Source organism: Martes martes (assembly GCF_963455335.1).
Source record: "Martes martes genome assembly, chromosome: 4".
Taxonomy (NCBI): Eukaryota; Metazoa; Chordata; class Mammalia; order Carnivora; family Mustelidae; genus Martes; species Martes martes.
The window spans coordinates 159,098,930-159,118,926 of NC_137891.1; the positions used below are offsets into that span (position 1 = coordinate 159,098,930).

At 36.1% G+C, this 19,997-nt stretch overlaps 1 protein-coding gene across 1 annotated transcript in view; it reads left to right on the forward strand.

Annotated features, from left to right (window-relative positions):
• Positions 1-19,997, forward strand: part of FOXJ3 (forkhead box J3) — a 149,375-nt gene that overhangs the window by 75,876 nt on the left and 53,502 nt on the right. The window contains exon 5 of the mRNA XM_080802663.1: positions 15,593-15,676. Within this exon, the coding sequence (XP_080658789.1) occupies positions 15,593-15,676 (84 nt within the window). The remainder of the gene's footprint in view (positions 1-15,592; positions 15,677-19,997) is intronic.

The following is a 19,997-nucleotide window of genomic DNA, read 5'->3' on the forward strand; positions in this document are numbered from 1 at the left end:
AGAGAGAGATCACAAGTAGGCAGAGAGGCAGGCAGAGAGAGAGGAGGAAGCAGGCTCTCCGCTGTGCAGAGAGCCCGATGTGAGGCTCGATCCCAGGACCCTGAGATCATGACCTGAGCCGAAGGCAGAGGCTTAACCCACTGAGCCACCCAGGCGCCCCTCCAGTGTTCTTTTCTTTAAATCTAAGTTTCAAACTGGTATCTTTCCCCTTTAGCTCCTAAAGAATGTTTGCTTTGGCATTTCTTATAGCAGGTCTGCAGAAAACAACATTTTGTTGGGGTCTTATTTACCTGAAAATGTTTTTATTTCATCCTTTGAATACTTTTTCTGGATGTGGAACCTTGAGTTTGCATGGTTTTCCCCCACCTTTCAGAACTTCGAAGATGTTCTTTTGTCTTTGGCCTCCATTATTTCTGCTGAAAAGTCAGCTGTTTCTTATTCCCTTGTTCTTAGAGTTTATTCCCCTGTTCTTAGAGTGGAACTGTCTTATCTGTGGGTTTGCTTTCAACAGTTTCAGTTACCTGTGGTTAGCTGTGATCCCAAAGCAGATGATCTTCCTTCTGACATATTGTCAGAAGGTCAGTAGTAACCTAATGCTGTTGTCACAATGCTTACATCATCCACCTCACTTCATTTCATCACATAGGCATTTTATGATCTCAGAAGCATTTTATCATTTCCCATCATCATAGGAAGAAGGGTAACTACAATAAGATATTTTGAGAGAGACCACGTTCACGTAACTGTGTAGTGTTATAATTGTTCTATTTTATTATGAGTTTGTTGTTAATCTCTTATTTGTTGTTAATCTCTTATTATGCCTAATATGTGTTTATAGGAAAAAACATACTATGTATAGGGTTTGGTACTATCCACAGTTTCAGGCATCCACTGTGGGATGCTTAGAATGTATGTCATATGGATAAGGAGGACTACTGTAATGTGCCCCCTTGCTCCCTCTCTCTCTCTTTTGTGGTTTCCAAGATTTTTCTCTTTATTTTTAAATTGAGGGAGTTTGTGCCTCAGTGTAGTTTTCTTTGTATTCATTCTGCTTGGGATTTGCTAATCATCTAGGATCTGTAGAGAGAGGTTTTCATTCATAATTTGGGATATTTTGGTCATTAGTTCTTTTAAAAATATTGGGTTTCCATTTTCTCTCTTCTTAGCATCCCATTAAAGCATAGACTGACATTATTTCACAGGTCATTGAGGCTTTAGTTTCACTTTTTTTTCTTTTTATTCCTCATATTTGGTAGTTTTTACTGATCTGTCTCCAAGATTTCTCTTTTACTCTGTCCTATCTGTTGTTAAGCATGTTTGGTGAACTTTCTATTTCAGTTGTTGGATTTTTTTGTTTGTAGAATTTCCATTGGTCTTTTTTGTGTATATTAAGAGACAATTGGTGAAAGGAGTTCAACCAAGTGCTCTGATGCTGGAACATTAGGACATTTTTGTTGGTCTCAGCCAGTTCCTGGACATGAGATATGCCCAGGAGTCTCTGCTTCACTGTTTTTTTGTTTTGTTTTGTTTGTTTGTTTGGTTTTGTTTTTGTGTTTTAAATAATAAGAAGGTATGTAGTACCATCCTGATCTGTGTAAGGTTTAGGAAACCCATGAACCTAAATTTTTTTTTTAATTTTTATTTATTTATTGGACAGACAGAGATTACAAGTAGGCAGAGAGGCAGGCAGAGAAACAGGAGGAAGCAGGCTCAGAGCAGAGAGCCACTGAACCACCTAATTGCCCCAAAGAGATAAAATTTTTAAGAAATAAATTTATTCTTCTTTATTTAGACAAGTTGGATTACTGTGTCATCTCTGACTGGTCTCCTTCCTCTAATCTGTGTTTCTCTTTGCTCTATCTTCTACAGTGCTGCCTTTAGGTATGATAAACAAAACCACAAACCTGTCTCTCTTGCCATATTTTCATTTCTAGCCCTCATCTTCATACCCTAAACTATTTATTCAAGCTGTACTACATTATTTTTCTTGCATTTATGATGCAGTTTTATATCTTCTTATTTTTGAAGATCTTCATTGTATTTAAAATAGTCTTATATCTTACTCGTCCTTTGGTGGCCAGCCCAAATATCAGCATTACTCTGGAAGAAGGTGTAGTCCTTTTTCTCCCTCCTTTACATTTTCTTTTCTTTTCCCCTATTTTCACCTCTCTTTTTATTACCATAGCTCTTTGAGCACATCACTGTTACTGTTCTTGAATGATGTAGCCATCCATGTTATGATCTGTTCTAAATCTCTTGTGAGTGTTTTTTGTTGAACAGGATTGGGTCTTTGAGGGCCACCTGATTGGCTCAGTTGGAGGAGCATGTGACTCTTGATTTCGGGGTAATGAGTTCGAGCTCCGCATTGGGTATGAAGATTGCTTAAATAAAACTTTAAGAAGAAAAAAAGATTGGGTCTTTGATATCTTCAAACTTTCATAGCAGCTAGCATAGTTACTGTACATAGTAGATGCTTAAATGTTTATCGTAAGAATGTTTGTCTTTTCCTGGTTAAGAAGTAGCTGTTGTATTCCGTCTTTTTTTTTTTTTTAAGATTTACTTATTTTTAGAGAGAGAGATTGGGAGTGTATGCAAGCAGGAGGAGGGACAAAGGCAAAGAATCTCAAGTAGGTTCCCTGCTGAGTGTGAAGCATGGAAAGAGGGCTCAATCTCACCACACTGAAATTATGACCTGAGCCGAAATCAAGTTGGATGCTTAGTTGACTGAGCCACCCAGGTGCCCTGCTGTTGTGTTCTTCTTAAGGAAACTTTTCTAATTATACACTAATTCTTTTGCCATTTTCAATTAAGGCTGGTTTTTAGATGTTTAGGAATTGTCACTTTGGGATGCCTGGATGGCTCAGTCAATTAAGCGTCTGTCTTTGGCTCAGGTCATGATCCTGGGATTCTGGAATCGAGTCCTGTGTGGAGCTTCTTGCTCCATGGGGAGCCTGTTCTCCCTCTGCCTGCTGCTCCCCCTGCTTGTGCGCACATGTGCTCTCTCTGACAAATAAGAAAATAAAATCTTAAAAAAAAAAAAAAAGAAATTGTCACTTTGCTTCTTTTTTACTCTTTTGATCAGTAAGGCAGGGTCAAGACAATTTATTTCACTTAACATTAATTCACTTATATTTTGAATTCGAGAGAACTTGGAGTTCTTAATTCTTTAAGTAGGTGAACTGCTTGACATTCTGTGACATTAGTGACTGTTTAGAACTTTTATCAAAGACTGACATGGTCCAGAGGAAAGCCACGTAAGAGCTACAAATCAAGAGATTTGAGTTCTTTCTGGGCAATACCCCTGACTTTGTTTCATAAAGTGTCTTTTGGCTGTGCTGGGCATACTACTGTATTAGATTAGAGCTCTTTGACTCCTGTTTTTTTCTTAATTAAGAAAATATATTTTTTTAAATTCATATACCATAAAATTTACCCTTTAAATACATATGATTCAGTGGTTTTTAGTATATTTGCAGAGTTGTGGGACCATTACCATTATCTAATTCCAGGACATTTTTATTTTATCACCTCAGAAGAAACCTTGTCCTCATTAGTAGTCATTCCCCCTTCACTCTCCATTTCTATGGATTTGCCTGTTTTGGACATTTTATATAAATGGAGTCATGTAATTTGTGGCCTTTTGTGTCTGACTTCTTTAATTTAGCGTAAGATTTTCTGTGTTGTAGCATGTAGCAGTATTTTATCCCTTTTTTGTGACTGAATGATAACTCCATTTTTGGGAATTTTATTTATATTTTTTATCTGTTTTTATCTGTTCATCAGTTGATGGACATTTGGGTTGTTTCCATTTTGTCTACTATGAAAATTCTGTTATCATTTTTGCAAGCTTTTGTATGAACATAGTGTTTTCATTTTTATAGGAGTGCAGTTCCTGGATCATATGTTTATTCTTTTGAGTAACTGCCATACTTTTCCGTAGGAGCTACACTATTTTACATTCTTAAAATTATAAGGCTTCCGTTTTTTTTTTTACACCCTTGCCAACGCTTTTTAATTATTTTTTAAATTATAACCATCCCAGTGGGTGTGAAGTGGTATCTCATTCTATTGTGAGTTTGATTTGCATTGCTCTAATGGGAAATGATGATGATCATTTTTTCATGTGTGTATTGGCTATTTATATATCTCTTTGGGAGAAATGTCTGTTCAGATTCTTTGGCCATTTTTTAATGAGGTTGTCTTTTTAATAGTGAGCTTTATATGTTCTTTATATATTTTAGATACAAGTCCTGTATATATGTTTTGTGGATTTCCTTCCATTGTGCAGGCTGTGTTTTCACTTTCTTGAGAAGGTCTATTGATAAAATAGGTTTTAGATTTTGATAAATTTACCAATTTTTCTTTGGTTGCTTGTGCTTTTGGTGTCATATCTAAGAAGTCATTGACTAATCCGAGGTCACGAAGATTTACAGCTATTTTCTAAGAGTTTTATAGTTTTAGCCCTTTCATTTAGGTCTCTGGTCCACTTTGGACTTTTTTATGTATGGTGTGAAGAGGCCCAATTTCATACTTTTGCATGGGGATATCCAGTTTTGCCAGGACCATTTATTGGAAAGACTATTCTTTCCCCGTTGTTTTATCTCAGTCTGTGAAAAACCATTTGACCATAAAATATACTTATTTTATTTCTAGACTCTTAATTCAAATTACCATAATTTCACATTAAGTTTTAAAATTAGGAGATGTGAATATTCCAACTCTGTTCTTCTTTTTCAAGATTGTTTTGACTATGCTAGGTCAAATACATACTTATTTTAGCATCAGCTTGTCAGTTTCTACAAATAAACTAGTTTTTTAAAAAGATTTTTATTTATTTATTTGGGAGAGGGAGAGAGAAAACACAGAGGGAGAGGTAGAAGCAGACTCCCCACTGAGCAGAGAGCCTGCTGTGTGGGTCTTGATCCCAGGACCCTGAGATGACCTGAGCTGAAGGCAGATGCTTAACTGACTGAGCCAACCAGGCACCCCAGACTGCAAGTTTAATAAATCTTCCAGTCCATGAGTACAGGATTATCTTTACATCCTTTATTCCCTTTAACTTAAAGAGTAAAATGTTGGGTATGTATAAAGGCAAGTAGAGCTTCGGTATCTAAGTTCCACGTAGCTCTGGATGTTCTGAATGTTTTCATTATTTTAATAATTTCAGTGTATCTTCAAATAAGACATTTATTGGAGTTAAGTATGGCAGTCATTTGTTTTATATATATGAAATATATATAATTATAACTTTATGCTTTTAAGTTTGGCTTTAGAGATACAAGGATGAGTAAGAGATCACTACCTTTAAAACTTCTGGTCTAGGGAAGAAATCACTTATAAACTGAGAATTTCATAGGTTCAGAGATAAAGAGTTTTTTGAAAGTTGTTGGCCAGTCTTCACTGTGTAAAAGATTTCACTACATAAAAAAGTGATTATAGGGGCTCCTGGGTGGCTCAGTGGATTAAGCCACTGCCTTTGGCTCAGGTCTTGATTTCAGGGTCCTGGGATCGGGTCCTGCATCGGGCTCTCTGCTCAGCAGGGAGCCTGCTTCACCCTCTTTCTCTGCCTGACTCTCTGCCTACTTGTGATCTCTCTCTCTGTCAAATAAATAAATAAAATCTTTAAAAAAGTGATTATAAATTGTGTATTAGCACTTTTCAGTGTTGCCTACTTGTGATAGCTTATGGAAAAGTTAAAAAATAAGTACTTGAAAGGCTCTTAAGACTTTGAGTTTTGGATGAGTTAATATCAGTAATACATTTTTAATGAATTTTCAGCATTTATGAATTAATAATTACAAGAAAACTTAAAAATCAGCATGCCACATAAATACTGAAGGAAATAAATAGCATTCAAGTGAAGCAAAAGAAAAATAAAAAAAAATTCTCTTCAGCTATCTGAACTCATCTTTTACCAAGGTTTTTTTTTTTTTTTTTTAACCTAATCAAATGAACAGATTCTTCAATTTTTTATTCACTCTTACAGATCTGTGACTTTTATAGCAGAATTCTCTGCATGGTTTATGCTATGACTTCATTGGGGAGTTCTTTTGAAGCCTGGAAACTCCCTTTCAGAATTGTTTTAAATGTTTAAGTTAGAATATACAGGATTAAAAAGATATGCAGTTATATTAAAATAGTTACAAAAAATATAACAAATTTATGATACAATAATCTACATGCTTCCTTAGTAATATTAAACAACAGAATTGAATGTGGTAGCATATTATTATTTTTGAATGTGGTAGCATATTAAATAACAAAAGAGGAAACAAGTAATGAGTAGTAATGACATTTTTAGACAAAAACTATTAATGTGACAGGACTCAAACTGATTTTTAGATATTCCTAATATTGTCATTTGTTCCTTACATCCATAGTAGAAGGAAGTGCTGAACTTCAGCATTTTCACCTTACCCAATTTTGTAAAGTCCCTGAGTCCTGTGCATAGATCCTCTGGGAGTTCATGAATACCAGGTTAAAAATGCTAATTGAGGGGACACCTGGGTGGCTCAGTTGGTTAAGCAGCTGCCTTCGGCTCAGGTCATGATCCCAGCGTCCTGGGATCGAGTCCCACATCGGGCTCCTTGCTTGGCAGGGAGCCTGCTTCTCCCTCTGCCTCTGCCTATGCTCACTCACTCTCTCTCCCTCTCTGTCTCTGACTAATAAATAAATAAAATCTTTAAAAAAAATGCTAATTGAGGTATTTCCTCTGCGTGAAATTGTTTTTGCCCCCCCTTTCCTTCTACCACAGCTGAACTTGATTATTCTGAGTTTCTTTCACTTAGCACTTGCTGATTATTTACTTGCCTTCTGTGTGCTAGTTATGATTCTAGGTATTTGGAATACATAAGGAAACAAAAGACAAAAATCCAATGCTCATAAGGAACTTACAGCCTTATGGGAGAATAACAAATAACAAATTATATAGAATTATATAGAATGTTAGATAATTAAAAATGCTGTAGAAAAATATGGACTAGGTTAAAGTGGATTCAGTGTGGATTGCCATTTTCAGAAGAATAATAAGCAAGGTAAGTTCCATTGGGAGAGTGACTTTTGAGCAAGGACATGAAAGTGGTGGGAGTTAATTATCCAGGTATCTTTTCTGTCCCCTTCACCACAGTTGAGGACTAAGACTTCCTTTTTATTTGTATTCCTGGTGTTAGCATTGTGACTAACATGATCAACCCTTCATGAACTGTCATTAAGAGAAAGGTGGTTTACCTTTCTGGTATCTGCCCATAGTTTGAGAAGTTTAGCCAGTTTGGGTGATTCAACATGTATTATTTTCCCAGTGGTGGGTTAGATAAATATTCAGGTTATATCCAGGTAAGCTTGTTCTTACATTTACTTTCTGATACTAAGCTTCACTAAATATATTTTGGCTCTTGTTGTTAATCTTTTGTCTTTTGTGCAAAGCAGGAGTAAAACAAATATTAAGTGAAACTTGGGTGGCTTAGTCCGGTCCTGATCTCAGGTCCTGAGATTGAGCCTGATGTCAGGGTCCACTCTCAGTGGGAGTCTGCTTTTCCCTTCCCTCCCCAGCTAAATAAAGTGGAAAATAATTTTTTTTTTAGAATTTTAACTTTTGTAGGTACAACTCTCTTTGGCAGTCAAATAAAAGTTGTAGTAGAAAAGCCCTTAAAATTAAAGATTTGACAAATATTTTTGTGCATCTCTCTTAAATTGAAATTGTAGGAGATGAAGAGTATTAGAAAATTAATACGAAACAGTATGTGATCAAATGCTGGAGGAAGAAATCCTTCATATATATTTTATTTAATCTTTGATATATCCTCAGGTCCATTGAATCTAATTCAGTTTTCGAGTGTCTGTTTTGAGCATTGCTAATTTGTAAAGATGATTATTGTAGTACTTTTATTCTTTCTTAGAAATCCTCTAAAGAGCAAATAGGAAATTTATGTATTTTATTTTATTTATTTATTTTTTTTAAAAGATTTATTTATTTATTTATTTGACAGACATCGTAAGTAGACAGAGAGACAGGCAGAGAGAGAGGAGGAAGCAGGCTCCCTGCTGAGCAGACAGCCTGATGTGGGGCTCCATCCCAGGAGCCTGGGATCATGACCGGAGCCAAAGGCAGAGGCTTTAACCCACTGAGCCACCCAGGCGCCCCGGAAATTTATGTATTTTAAGAAAAGAATAAAACTTACTCTATCTTGCAATTACCATATGATTCTTTTATAAATCTAACATGCATTATGGGATTTCGTTAATCTTATTTTTCTTAAATCGTGACATGATTATATCACCTTGTTTCATCATTGCCGATCAGTTTTTCTCCCATGATGCACAAACATTAAAATCACAAGAATACAAAAGAATGATTGAATTACCTAGAAGGATGATATAGTAATGAAATCATCATGGTTATACTTCACTTTTCTTGCTGTGATCCCCAAACACTTTGCAAGAATGTATAATAAAAGTCTGTAGAAGCCATTTTAAATCTTTTTTTTTTCTTTTAACTTTCATTGAATAAAGTTGAGAGTTTGGGGTTTTTTCCTACCCATAAGGACAAAGGTGAAAATTGACAAAGGAAAATGGTTTACTTTTATCTGTAGAATCAGAAAATGAATACAAAGACAGCAACACTTTAGACTCTAATTGTCATGTTGATAATCATCATCTAATGATAGAATCTTAGATTAATCTTCCCAAATCCAAGAAATCTGAGTTACTGATACATTTCTAAGGACAAAAAGATAATTCAATATTCTTACCCCTTTAGTCATTCAAGAAGAAAGTCTTCATCATGTAGTGTTTTGTGACTAGAATCAAAATCATCCTGTTTTTTCCTGGAAAATCTTGTGACAGTATTTTTCATCTTTTGTAATATTTCTGCACCAAAATTCACTTGATATCGTAAGAGGACAAATCCTGAATTCTTTTTTTTTTTTTTAAGATTTTATTTAAAGATTAAAAAAAAAAATAAAGATTAACAGAGAGAGTGAGCATGAGCCAGGGGCAGAGGCAGAGGGAGAAGCGTACTCCCTGCTGAGCATGGAGCCGGACTCGGGGCCCTGTGATCATGACCTGAGCTGAAGGCAGACGTCCAATCTGCTGAACCACCTGGGCGTCCCCAAATCCTGAATTCTGATATGTATCCAAAAGTCCGTGTGAGGAAATAGATGATACAGAAATGAAAAAGCTAATCAGGGTCCTCATTTGGTTTGTTGTTTATAAACCAAATATGAGAATGTGTTTTACAGTTTTGGAGTAGAGATGGCCATCCTTCACCAAAATTCTGAGCCATCAAAAATTTCAAAAGTACTGGACTTCGAAAGCGTAAGTGCAGGAAGAACCAGAAGTAATAATATGCTAAATCTATTAAATATGTATTTGAAATCTGAATTGTCTTCTGGTAGTAAAATATAAGTTAACCAGAAGTAATAAAAAGAACATTTTAGAGATTGGAAGATGTTTGTTTTAGTTCTGTGCATGACAGTTGATGAGCAATTAGTTGTATTCAGGAGATGTTGACCATTTTGGTGTATATATTTTCAAAACCAGGAAAACCTGAATATAATAAATATAGTACGTATTGTACATGTTTTAGAAAATCTGGGTTTACTAGCTTAAATTCCTATTAAAACAGCTCATAAATTTGTTTGCTGCTGTTCTTTTTATTATTTGTCCTATAAGTTATAACATCTCTGTCCCATGGACACTTCTTATTTATAGTTAAATAGTAATAACTAGATTTCCTAGTATATATTTAGTGCTAATTGTCACGATAACTCTATGAAATAGATACGAGGAAAGTAGATCAAAGGTTTGGTAACTTGTTCAAGATTCTTGAACCAGATCTGGGGTTCGAATCCAGGTATGTGGATTGATAGATGTTCTCTTTAGGATATCGGGTGATCTTCTAAATATTGTAGTACTTATATTGGAATTCAGCTTGGTGCATTACTCAGGGAAAAATTCATGGAAAACTTGCCTAAAATGGTAGGAAATGAAAGAGACTGGTGTCAGTATGACTCAGGAAAGAGTTGGAGTTATCTCAGCTCTTCAGTCAGGGGAACAAGTGGCCCAGAGAGTGGATTTAGTAGACACAAATTTCAAAGCAGCTACTGTAAGTATGTTGAAAGAATCAAAATAACGTATATTCAAATAATGAATGAATGAACAGATTGGGAATTTCAGTACAGAGATGGAAACTATGAAAAGAACCAAATGAAAATGTATAGCTGAAAAGAACTATAACTAAACAGATAATTCACTGAGTAGCCTTAACAGCATAGTATATAGATAGCAGAAGGAAAGACCCGTGCCTCAGGAGTACTTAAGAATTATAAATGTGTGTACCTCAAAAAACAGCTTCTTGGGGTGCCTGGCTAGCTCAGTTGGTGGAGCATGGGACTCTTGATAATCGAGGTTGTGAGTTCAACCCTGCACTGGGTGGAGATTACTTGAAGATCAAATCTTAAAAAAAAAAAAAAAATCCCAAACTAAACCCCCACAAAACTAGAACTTCCAAAAAAAAAAAACAAAGAAATACTGTCAGAACCAAAAAGAGAAATAGAGCCATAATTATAGAAAGAGATTTTGATGCATTTCTCTTAGCAAATAATAGAACAATTAGACAAATAAGTATTTAAGGATCTGAACACTACATTCTTTTTTTTTTTTTTTTTTTTTTTCTAAAGGATTTTTTTTTTTTTTAAGATTTTATTTATTTATTTGACAGAGAGAGATCACAAGTAGGCAGAGAGGCAGGCAGAGAGAGAGAGAGGGAAGCAGGCTCCCTGCTGAGCAAAGAGCCCGATGCGGGACTCGATCCCAGGACCCTGAGATCATGACCTGAGCCGAAGGCAGCGGCTTAACCCACTGAGCCACCCAGGCGCCCTGAACACTACATTCTTAAAAAGCAGAATTACATTCTTTTCGAAGGCACAGTAAATATTCATCAGGATATACCACATGCTGGGCCAGAAAACAAGTTACAGTAGATCACTAGAGGGTGAATTTTTTTTTTTTTTTTAAGATTTTATTTACTTATTTGACAGAGAGAGTGCAAGAGAGCATAGCAGAGGAAGGGGCAGAGGGAGAGGGAGAAGCAGACTCCCCATTGAGCAGGGAGCCAGATTCAGGAGCTTGATCCCAGGACCCTGGGATCATGACCTGAGCTGAAGGACAGGTGCTTAACCAACTGAGCCAGCCAGGCACCCCTAGAGAGTGAAATTTTACAGAGTATGTTTTCTGACTAGTAGAATTAAATTTGAAATTAGTAACAAAAATATATTAAAAAAACCCCCAAATATCTAGAAATGAAATGATGCATTTTTAAAGTACCTTTGGGGTCAAAGGCAAAATCGTAGGGGTATTAGAAAGTAATTTGAATTGAGTGGTAATGAGAGTGGAATATATAAAAATCTGTGACATGCAGCCAGTGCATTGTTTAGGAAGAAGCTTACAGGTTTAAATTAGGAAAATTAGAAGAGTCTGAAATCAGTTATGTAAGCGTTTACCTTAAGTTAGGAAAATAAGAGCAAATTGAATCCAAAGTAAGTGGAAGAAAACAATAAAAGATTAGAAATCAGTAAACTAGAAAATGAACAAATAAAAGCAATGAAACCAGAAGCTGAAATACTTTAAGGAAAAAGCAATGCCAATTTTCCAGAAAGTTAAAAAAAAAAAAAGTGGATGAAGGAGCAGTTTACATAGCTCATTTCATGAGTTCAGCATCACTGTGGTGCTAAAGTCAGGCAAAGAAATAATCAGAAAACTACAGACCAATATCCTTTGTGAACATAGACCCAAAGATCTTTAACAAAATATTACCGAATTAAATTTGTTGATATATAAAAAGGAGAATGTGTCGTGATCAGGTGGGATTTGTCCCAGGAATGCACTGCAGGTTAAAATTAGAAAAGCAATTGATATATATAATTCACTAAGTAGTAGAAGAAAACAGAAAAATAATATCTTAAGTGTAGAAAAAAATTGAAACTCATTCAGCACTCTAGGAATAAAAAGGAATTTCCTTAATTTGATTAACAAGTCATCTATTGGAAAGAATTTACGGGGGCGCCTGCATGGCTCAGTGGGTTAGGCCTCTGCATTCGGCTCAGGTCATGATCTAGGGGTCCTGGGATCCAGCCCTGCATCGGCCCTCTGCTCAGCGGGGAGCCTGCTTCCCCCTCCTCTCTGCTTGCCTCTCTGCCTACTTGTGATCTCTGTCAAATAAATAAAATCTTAAAAAAAGAATTTACATTGTATTTAATGATGAGAAAGTGGATGCTTTCCTCTCTGAGATTGAGAACAAACAAGAGTGTTTGCATTCACTTTTACAAAACATTCTATTAGAGGGCCAAGCCAGTGGAGTAAGGCAAGAAGAAGAAAAGCCATCCAGGTTGAAAAATAGTAAGTGAAACTGTCTTTGTTATGCAAACAACATTATTACATATGTAGAAAATCCTAAAGAAGCTATGGAAAAGCCCCTAGAACTAATAAATGAGTTTAGTAAAGTCACAAGATACAAGGACAATGTAATTTTTTTCAACTACCAAGGAACAACTACAGGTTAACAAAAGCAGTTCCGTTTGCAGTTGCATGCAAAACAATGAAATACTTTAGGGATACATTTTAACAAAATAAATACAGATGTCTTCACTGAAAACTGTAAAACATTACCAAGAAGAATAAAAGACCTAAGTAAATGGAGAGCTATAGCATGTTTATGGGTTTGTGGAATAGAGGACTCATGTTGGATGTCAGTCTTCTCCAAATTGATTTATAGAGTTAATGCAATCAAAAGAAAAATCCTAACAGATTTTTTTTTTAAAGAAACTGACAAGCTGGTTCTCATAGTTAAATGTGGAAATGCAAAGGACCTAGAATAGGCAAAACAGTTTTGAAAAAACTGAAGTTGTAGGACTTGTGGTGCCTGATTTCAAGACTTTTTTTATACAACAAGAGTAATCAAGACACAGTGTTACTGGTAAAAGGATAGACAAGTAGATCAATGAAACAGAATAGAGTTCAGAAATAGACCTGTGTATATATTCAGCTGATTTTTGAGAGAGTTAACCCTAAGTGAATCAGAGACCTTAACATAAAGGTTAAGACTATTTTATGAAACATCTAAAAGAAAACATGGGTGAGAAGATAGGGGTGCCTGGGTGGTTTAGTTGGTTGGACATCTGCGTTTGGCTCAGGTCATGATCCCAGAGTCCCTGGATCAAGCCCCACAGGGAGCCCACTTCTGCCCCTCCCCCCCTTCTTATATGTACATGAGCGTGCTTTCTCTGCCTCTCGGTCTGTCATAAATAAATAAAATCTTGAATTTGGGCATTTAAGGGTTTTTGAGTACTTCCTGAAGAGTTAAGCTTATGAACAATTTTTTTTCTTTGTTGCTGGTGTATTTGTAACAAGCCACAGCCAATCATCTTTTATGTGGAAGAATGGATAATTTTTATAGTTTTATTAAGATGTTTAATAAATCAGTCTGATGTATGGGCAGTGAGCTGTTTCCCCAAATTAACACACAAATACACATCCATGGGGGCGTCTGGGTGGCTCAGTGGGTTAAAGCCGCTGCCTTCGGCTCAGGTCATGATCTCAGGGTCCTGGGATCGGGCCCGGGATCGGGCCCCGCATCGGGCTCTCTGCTGAGCAGGAAGCCTGCTTCCCTTCCTCTCTCTCTGCCTGCCTCTCTGCCTACTTGTGATCTCTGTCTGTCAAATAAATAAAAATCTTTTAAAAACCCCAAAAAAGCAAAAACAAATATACACTCATGAAAACAACACTAAACACTGGAATTTGTCATTTCCATGAACAGAGGATTTTAAACTATTGTCTGATGAGTGTTGGTATTTTTCTTTTCACTTTATTTTTCAATTTGTGTAATAACTGAGTATAAAACCTTTTTCCTTCTTCGTTTATTTTGAAACTTGCTAGCTGAACCTACTCATAAAATCATAGTTTTTATTTTTAGTGCTTAATTTCTGTAGCATGTACATTTTACATGGTTCTTGGGAAGTTTACATCAGGTCTGATAGACTAATTAGCTGGAACTGCAATGACTACTTAGAAAAGATATCATGGAAGAATCCTCCAGTAATGGCTGGGTGATGAAATGAGTGCTAAGTTCAGGTACTTGCATAAACTAGGATCTGGGAAGGCCTTGTATCATACCCTGTACTCTTAACATTGTTGGCACAGTTTGTTCAAATGCTTTTCTTCCCATTTCAGGAAGTGTTTATTGAGTACTTGCTATGTGTCTGATATTGTGCCGGGCACAGTGGATATATAAATGAGTTTCTGCTATTAAGGAACTCAGCCCAGAAAGGATTCAGGCCTATAAATAAGTTTATAAATGTTAAGTGCAGTCAATAGACCAGATGTATAAAATGCATGGAGATCTTACAGAGGGATAGAGTGATGAATTCTTAAGGACAGTGGGAGGATCAGAGAAAGGATTCGTTTAGATAAGATCTGAGCTAAATTTTGGAGGTTGGAATGTGAGGTTGTCAGTGGTAGGGTGAATATTATAGGCAGGAGATCACCATGTAGGGCAAGGCATAGCTGTGTGAAAGGACACGGTATGCTTAAAGAACTCTAAGCAGATAATTCATGTTGGACGCGAGTTTGAAGATTGATAGATGAGTGCTTTATTTCCCCTCATTGTTAAACATTGCTTGAAAAGGAGCCAGGGAAGCTGAAATGTGTATCTCCCTCCCTTCTTTTTTTTCCTTACTCTCTCCTTCATTCCTTGCCCCCCTCCCTAAATATGTGTGTGTGTGTGTGTGTGTGTGTGTGTGTATAAACAAGTTGAGGAAGAAGGAAAGCAAGACCTTAATTCTGGTCCTGGTTCTCATACCCTTGGTTGAACAAATCACTTCTCTTTTTGAGCTTTGGTTTCTTCATCTGTATAATAATCTGTAAATGGTATGATTTATATTTTTCAAATATTTTTTGAAGGAGCCACAGTTTTTGAGTGCCTGGAACACAGTAGGTACTAAATATGTATTTTCAAATGAGTGGTCTGAGAACTTGTGTCTGAGAGAGGATAAATAGTTAAAAAGTTGTGACAGAATAAGCAATAAAATACTTGTTTACAGACCATTGCTTCCCAGGATGCATTTATTATGTAGAATGTGTTCAAGCAGTTTGTCTTTCTAAATTGTTTCGCTTAACCATTTAGATTTGTGAGGTCCCAGAGTATAGAAATTATAGTATCTTTATTCATAAAACCCTATTAGACTTTAAAGTCCTGTGCTGTTGTAGTTATCGTATATGTCCAATTAAGAATCAGTATATATTTTAAAAGTATGTTCAGTTGATCACTGTACTTTACTTTGACTGTGGCAGAATTCTTGGACCTCACACTACTTCAGATTGTGATTTTTTTCTTTTTTAATAATCTAGTTGTAAATGGACTTTGCTTCTAATATAAACTTTACTTTTCTCAGTGCAGAGCTAGTATATCTTCTCATGCTATTTTTCCACTGTTTTATCTGCAGAATGTTTGCTTTTGGAGCAGAGGATTATAAAAATCCATTCTTAATGGTATAGAATTGCTGTAATATACTGTTAATATAATTTCTCTCTTTACTTTTAGGGGTCCTACTGGGCAATAGACACCAATCCAAAAGAAGATGCGCTGCCTACTCGGCCAAAGAAGAGAGCACGATCTGTAGAACGGGTAAAAAGCTCTTTATCACAAATTTAGTATGAGAGTTTATGTCAGCAATACAAATTTTTAAATTTCATTTCTAATATATGTACAACCTTAATGAAGGTAGTATTTTATTTGTATAGCATTTCTGTTTTTTCAGAGCACTTTCAGACTCATTTTATTTGATCTTAATAACCCTTGAATGAGTTAAGCAGTTTAGGAATTAAGTAAAAAGTTTGTTGTGTAATTAGGGCATAGCTACTGTCTGAGACTTGAATCCAAGGCTCCTGGATTTTAATTTGGTATTCATTCCTCTGTATCTACAACATCGAAGACTGATTTTATGTAACAGAGCTATTCCCTTTCACTGCAGGTAATCAGTCTGATGACATTGAATTTTCCTGATTGTCTTCGCAATCAATGCTTTTTCCTGCCTCCAACCATGTAGTAATCATTTCATATACCAAATCCTGTGTGTATGTGGTGTTTATAAGATCATTCTTACAAATTTACGGTTAAAATTAATTTATAAGAATGAAAAGAGAAATGGAGCTCTAGTTGATGTCCTATTATTTGTTGGAATATACTTTTAGTCAACACTTTGGCTGTCATCAGACATTAACTTTACCTTTCAGCTTTCCCCATTCTGTATTTTCGTCATCTTAAATAACCAAGACACACATATACACACCATTATACCCTATTCTTCTTTAAGGCTCATTTCGTATGTTAACTACATTATGAAACTTTTCCTCACTTTGTGTTCATATAGAATGTTTACAAAGTTCTTTTATAGTATTTCTCACATTTCGTAGAAATTATTTTTCTCTATATTTGTCTCCTTTGCTGGACTGTGATCCCTTAAGAACTGAGAAATATATTTGTATCTCTAGAGTTAGTGTTTTTCACAGCTTATAATAACTATCAGTAAATGTTTGCAGAAAAAAGCAGGGCAAAGGGAATAAGATAAGAGAAACTGGGAAATTGTTTGGTCAAATAAATTTTTTTATGCTGGTTCCTGGTAGAGAGATAAAACTTTTTCCTGGTGGAGCGATAAAACTTCCGATTCTTAAAGATAAGGACCTTAAGCTGTGTTTAAGTTGGGTAAGCTCATGAAGTGTAGCAGCAACGGGATTTAGTGAGGCAGATTTATGGAGCCAGCAGAGGGAATTCAGTATTCCATTTACCAAGCTATATAGAGTTAGAGGTGAACTGTTAGGCCAGAACACGTTTTAGTTTTACACATACCAAAGTTTAAGAAATAAAGGAAATTAAAGAATTGAAGTTTAGGGGCACCTGGGTGGCTCACTTGGGTAAACATCTGCCTTCAGCTCAGGTCATGAGCCCAGGGTCCTAGGATTGAGCCCGACGTTGGACTCCCTGTTCAGTGGGGAGCCTGCTTCTCCCTCTCCTTCTGCCGCTTCCCCTGCTTGTAGCGTGTGCGCTCGCTCTCTCTCTCTCTCTCTCTCTCAAATAAATAAAATTTTTAAAAAGAAAGTTTAGTATTGGTGGGATGGCCTTCTGGTAAGTTTTAAGACAGATGATCATGAGAGTTATGTATGTAATGTATGTACGTAAATCATATGTAATGGTTTGAGAGGGAATGGATCTCAGTTCCTGTCTTCCACCTTCTTTTAAAAGAGACTTAGCAATTGGGCTTTAATTGTGTGAGGATATGGAATACAGAACATTTAGCATTTATTGCTAGAATTTGAAGGAAGGGGAGAGCTATCCACATTGTTAATCCAGAGCATCAGCAAGGATATGTATCTTGGAAGGCTGAGGAATCGTGATCTTCTCTCCCATTTGTTCTGTACTGAAGTTTCTGGAACTTAAATTATTTTTGGAAATTTGCACTGGTAGTTGGGTTGACAGCTGTGCATTCCTTTGGATATCAAACCTGAATTTTATTGTTACCTTGTTGCATAGTTCTTAGAGCAATCACTCTTTATTTTTGAGAGTCCTGGTTTTTTCCTGAAGACCATATTGTCTGTTTTACAGTGGAAGTTTGTAGAAATAAAGCATTCAGATTACAGATTATGTATGTTTTACATACAAAGCATATGTTCTTCAGTGTGTATTTTGGGCACATATTTTCTATATTTTCTACTATTTACCCTTTTATCTTCATTTTAAGTTAATTTAAGTTAAAAAGCATGTAAAAGCTTCAACAACTTAACTTTGTAGTGTAGTTCCATAAAAGAGCCAGTCTCTTTTGGTTAATACTATTGATAATTATTTTGGCCTGAGCTGTGTGTTGGTTGCTACTGTAGGAGAGGAACTATATAGAAAGATTCTAGCTGTAAGCAGAGTACATATAATCAGGGAGACAGATACTGTTTTAACAAATACTCTGAAAGATAGTCATCATACAAAATATAATTTCTTGCTCTGAGAAACTAGTTATGTCTATTTTTCATTTAGAGGTGTTTTTTGGGGAGTTGAGGAGAGGTAGTATTTTTATTAGAACAGTTTGTATTTTTTTTTAATTTTTAAAAATATTTTATTTATTTATTTGACAGACAGAAATCACAAGTAGGCAGAGAGGCAGGCAGAGAGAGGGGGGGAAACAGGTTCCCTGCTGAACAGAGAGCCCGATGTGGGGCTCGATCCCAGGACCCTGAGATCATGACCTGAGCCGAAGGCAGAGGCTTAACCCACTGAGCCACCCAGGAGCCCCAACAGTTTGTATTTTAAATGATCATTGGGTTCTATCTAAGGAAACGCATAAGATAGTCAAATAGTGATGGTTCTGAATATGATATTTATATGTTTAAAGTTTTCTCAAAAACTGAACATGACCCATAAATTGAAACTTTTAAAAAGATTTGATTAATTAATTAATTAATTTTAGAGAAAGAGGGCGTGCAAGTGAGCAAGAGGTGAGGGGCAGAGGGAGAGGGAGAAAGAGAATCTTAAACAGATTCCCTGCCCTGTGAGAGCCTCATAGGGCTCGATCTAATGACTCTGAGATCATGATCTGAATCACCCAGGCAACCCTGTTTTTATTTTTTTGAGTAATTTCTACACACCCAACGTGGGGCTCAAAACTCACAACCCTGAGATCAAGAGTCGCATGCTCTACTGAGCCAGCCAGGCACCCCTAAACTTTAAAAGTTTTTAAAATGTAGGGGTGCCTGGGTGGCTCAGTGGGTTAAGCCTCTGCCTTCAGCTCGGGTCATGATCTCAGGGTCCTGGGATTGAGCCCCACATCAGGCTCTCTGCTCAGCTGGGGGCCTGTTTCCCCTTCTCTCTCTGCCTGCCTCTCTGCCCACTTGTTCTCTCTCTCTCTCTCTCTCTCTCTCTCTGTCAAATAAATAAATAAATAAAATCTTAAAAAAAAATTTTTTTTAAGTTTTAAAAATGTAGATGGTAAATATGTTGGCATTCCTCAAAGGTTCTTATTAAATTTCTGAAATTTGAAATTTTTTCCCATGTGTAAACATCAGAATTCTGTGTGAAAAATCAAAATATTTTATGCATTTTTAAAGAGAGATGAGCTTTTAGAGGAACAGAATTAGCTTTCTAAACTGCTAAAGAGAAAGGGTTTTTGAAAAATAGAAATAACTGTATCTTTATGTCCTAAATGAAAAATAAAGCATGATAGTTCTCTCCAACCTAATACTCTTAATTCATTTCTCTGGATCACCTTCCTGTCACTTCCATTTATGTGAACATAAGCCCATGTTCTGTCTTGATCATGAAGAAAATTCCTTTTTTCTTTTCTTAGTCCTTGCATATTTAAATGTCTCTCATTTTCCTTTTTCTCACTTCTTACACCTTCTCACCACTTTTTCTTTATCATAAAATGGACCTGCAGACCTTAAAAATATTACTGCATAAATTTTAGCATGGTAAAATGAATAGGCTCCTTTACTGGGAGTCCTTTGTTTCTCTTCTGGTGTTACAGTGTACTTGTTTTGTGACTTTTGACAAATTGTTGTTTTGAGTTTCAGTATCCTCGGTTATAAAGTAAGAAGATAGAAGTCTTAATAGCTGCTTTGAACTGAATGTTTCTGTTCCCCCAATATTCCTGTGTTTGAAACCCCAGTTTCAGTATGACAGTATTTGGAGGTGGGCCCTTTGGGAGGTACTTAGGTCAAAAGGATATAACCCTCACGAATGGGATTAGTGCCTTTTTAAGAATAGGCCAGAGAGCTAGCTAGCTGTCTTTGCACCATGTGAGAAACCAATGAGGATACCTCTTACAGGATTCTTTCTCACCAGAACCTGACCATGTTGGCACCATGATCTTGGAGTTCCTGCCTCTAGAACTGAGAAATACATTTCAGTTTTTGATAAGCCACCTAGCTTATGGTAATTTTTTATAGCAATTTGTGCTAAGACA